General features: G+C 36.1%; 1 protein-coding gene across 1 annotated transcript; it reads left to right on the top strand.

The window, feature by feature from the left end:
• The first annotated feature begins 347 nt into the window (after positions 1–347).
• On the top strand, positions 348–2,738 carry ESE3 (Integrase-type DNA-binding superfamily protein). Its single transcript, XM_089833142.1, has 2 exons — positions 348–571; positions 1,793–2,738. The coding sequence occupies exons 1-2, from the start codon at positions 492–494 to the stop codon at positions 2,340–2,342; spliced, it is 630 nt and encodes a 209-aa protein (XP_089689268.1). The 5' UTR covers positions 348–491; the 3' UTR covers positions 2,343–2,738.
• The last annotated feature ends 858 nt before the right edge of the window (positions 2,739–3,596 follow it).

The following is a 3,596-nucleotide window of genomic DNA, read 5'->3' on the forward strand; positions in this document are numbered from 1 at the left end:
TGAAAATAAGGGTAAATGGGTTGTATGATGAAGACAAAAAAGAATGCCTGCGCTGAGCAGAACGGGCGGGGGGAGGGCAGTGCATGTGTTGTGTATATATGTCATGAGTGTTTATATGTCATCAATAAAGAGTGTGTATATATGTCCTGGCAATAGACTAGATCTAGAATGAATTGACCATTGTTAGAAGGGTATGCACATTCATGGAATGGTTAAAGAGGATGCATATGCAGAGGGAGGAAAAGGGGGGAAGGTGATGGGCGGGAGGAAGAGTGGAAGGCAGCCATTGTTGGGGTGGGTCCTTTGGATGGACTTGATATACAAAGACCCCACTCCCTCTACAAATTGAGCGCTCATTCCCATTCTACACAACTCCATTCAATTCTACTCCCTCATCTGAGTAAGTGAGTAATATAAAGACTGAAAGTTAAGGAAATCATATTGCAAACTTCAAGGAAGAACAAGCAACAGGAGAGTAACCAGGCTGAATAATGGCTAGACCCCAGAGATATAGAGGAGTTCGCCAGAGGCACTGGGGCTCATGGGTCTCTGAAATTCGCCACCCTTACTTGTAAAATACTAACTTCTTTGCTCACTAGAATATCCTGTGAATTCATGACAGCACTTTTCTGTTCTCTATAATTTCTTTCCTTTTATGTTACTGTAGATGTCTACAACATGAAATTCTTCATTAGATGAACTGAGTTGTTTTATGAAATTTAATCTTGACGTGCTTGGTTTTTGAATCCGCATATTTTTCTTCTTATATTTCGGCATTGTCTCATTCTGATTATAGATCACAGAGTGTGATCTAAAATATTGATACTAAAAGAACTTCTAAAATATTGATGCTAAAAGAACTTCTGTGATCTCAAATATTGATGCTAAAAAGAACTTACACAATCAAGTCCAGAAATAAAATTAATTTGATAATGTCAAGTGTCTCTACTAACTATTTCAAGAATACGGCCCCTCCTCTGTTTTTGGTACTGGTGATTTTGTTGAATTTGTTCTTTAAGGGTGGGTCTCAGCATTCGAATTATAGTTTATTTGTGCTGGTATGTTTTTCCTTACGATTGATTTCGTATATTTGTGATTGACATCCCCCATACTTGTTCTTAATGCCACATTCTGATCAAGTGAGGTATATCCATGGAGATTTTGATGTTGCAGTACTTAGTTTTGTGTGTATTGCTATTGTAAAAGGGTGGAGATCCTTGTTATTTCCATATTCTTGGAGATTTTGATTTTAGAATTGCTAAAACCAATTTATCTATCATGTTGCTGAGTATTGAATGTTGGGATGATATGATATTTTGAGCTTAGAACGCTCCCATGGTTGGATTTTGTTTAGCACTTCAAGTTCATAAAAATCCTGAGTAATTTTGCATCCATTGCATTCCTCTTTATCAAAGAGACCTTTGAAGTTCAGAGTTGGGATTTAGATATCTAGATTACAACTCCGAAATTCTCCAGTGATGATCTCATTTATACAATACCCCATTTTGGGGAGGGTTCATTTTTCTATGTTCCTGATGCAAATACCATACAATGCTAAATTTGCCACACAAACTTCAACTTGAAACCCCCTTGCTGCTTACAATTCTTTGCACACATTCAAAAGCTAAACAATCTCAAAGTTTTAGAAACTTGAAAAGCTAAAAAGTTCCCCTAGTATTTGATATTCTTATTTATCCAAAATCTTACACATTTCCTTTGGTGCAGCTTATGTATACTTATGGTGATAGTTGTGTAACTCATGATGTTTTGCTCCATATAATTTGTATTGCAGGAAGACTAGGATCTGGTTAGGGACATTCGAAACAGCAGAGGATGCAGCGAGGGCATATGATGAAGCTGCAAGACTAATGTGTGGACCAAGAGCAAGAACTAATTTCCCATTCAATCCCAATGCACCTCCAACACCATCTTCAAAAGTTCTCTCCTCCACACTTACAGCCAAACTTCATCGCTGTTACATGGCTTCATTACACGAACCCAGATTGGGACCATCAAGAAAAAATTCTACTGTGACATCAGACCAAAATACCAATATTACACATGGTAGTAATCAGTCCCTCACTTGCCTCAAATTAGACTCTGAAAAGTCCAACAACATTGGTATTTGGCAAAAGAAAACGGGGCCAAAGCATTGTGAACCAAACTGGGTAATGAAGGTGGATTTAGAGAGCAATCAATATGGAATCAGTGCTACAGATGATGATGATGTCACACAAATGATTGAGGAGTTACTTGATTGTGGATCCTTGGAAATCTGTTCACCAGCTGCTTCTGCTGATTCCACTATCACTACAACACAGTCCATGGTTAATTACCCCTAATCGTGATTGGCAGCACAATTTTGTAAAATTTCTTGGTAAGCAAGAGAATTCTTCCTCGTTGCTGCAAATTTATATAGCAAATGCTCTGCAATCTGGTAATTATGTTATGCCATGGAATCCTAGAGGCATTTTAGCTATCGATGAAGTTCTAATAACTCATTCAGGCCCTTCAGTCCAAATATGAACCAGAGTTGTGAGAATTTCAGAGATGTAAATCTTAGATATGATCTCTTTTTTAAAAGAGGATCTTATAATCAAATTTCCATTTTCATAGATTAGGCCATTGGTACAATCTTGTAGCTGCTAGCTTCTTTCTTGAAGCACACTTCGATTAATGTATATCTACAAAACTACAGCTGATCTCGACTCTAATGTAAGCTATAGCTTATTTTGTAACGATTGGGTTTTTGACAGATACACATTAGAAAAATGTAAATATTAAAATATCTGACATAATTATAGCTGGAAGTGGTATTAAGGTTTTCCATGCAATCTAAGACCACCTATCTTGTCAAACTGGCAGTTCTGAGGTGTTCCTTTCGTATTGGATCAGCAAACATAAATCTTCTTCCCATGTATGATGGGATCACTTTTCTTTCTCTGCTTGTTAGTTTTATGATAGAGACATTTAGTTTAGTATTGGTTCTATTCCTTATTCAAAAGTTTGCCTATAAGATGAAGTTTAGATCAAATCTTACGAAGCCAACTATTGCATTTAAATTATGGTTCTGTTTAGCTAATTGAATCTATAGTTACAATATGGGTTTCCATGAAATATAGTGGCCTGGTATCATGTGTTTCTTTGACAAAAAAAAGAGAAAAAAGCAGTTACATGATAAATTACAGCCCAGGTGATACAAATATCATATAATCATTCAAATTGTGAACAGATTGCTACATATATAATCAACTAGATAGTTTTATGACAGAGACATGTAGTTTACTAACTAGTGTTGGTTCTATTCCTTAGGTTACCTATCAGAAGAGGTTTAGATCAATTCTTACGAAGCCAACTATTGCATTTAGAATTCTGGTTATGTTTAGCTAATTGAATCTATTTATCCAGAATGGGTTTCGAGGAATTATAATGACCTGGTATTATGTCTTTCTTTCACGACAAACAAGCTGTTAGATGATAAGTTAAAACCCAGATGATAAAAGTATCTTTTGATCATTTGAATTGGTAATTTTATCCCTTGGACACATTGTTACATATATACTCATCAAGATGAACGAGACATAAATTTGGAGCCA

Source organism: Cupressus sempervirens, chromosome 5 (genome assembly GCF_028749045.1).
Source record: "Cupressus sempervirens isolate cs-2001-9-10 chromosome 5, ASM2874904v1, whole genome shotgun sequence".
Taxonomy (NCBI): Eukaryota; Viridiplantae; Streptophyta; class Pinopsida; order Cupressales; family Cupressaceae; genus Cupressus; species Cupressus sempervirens.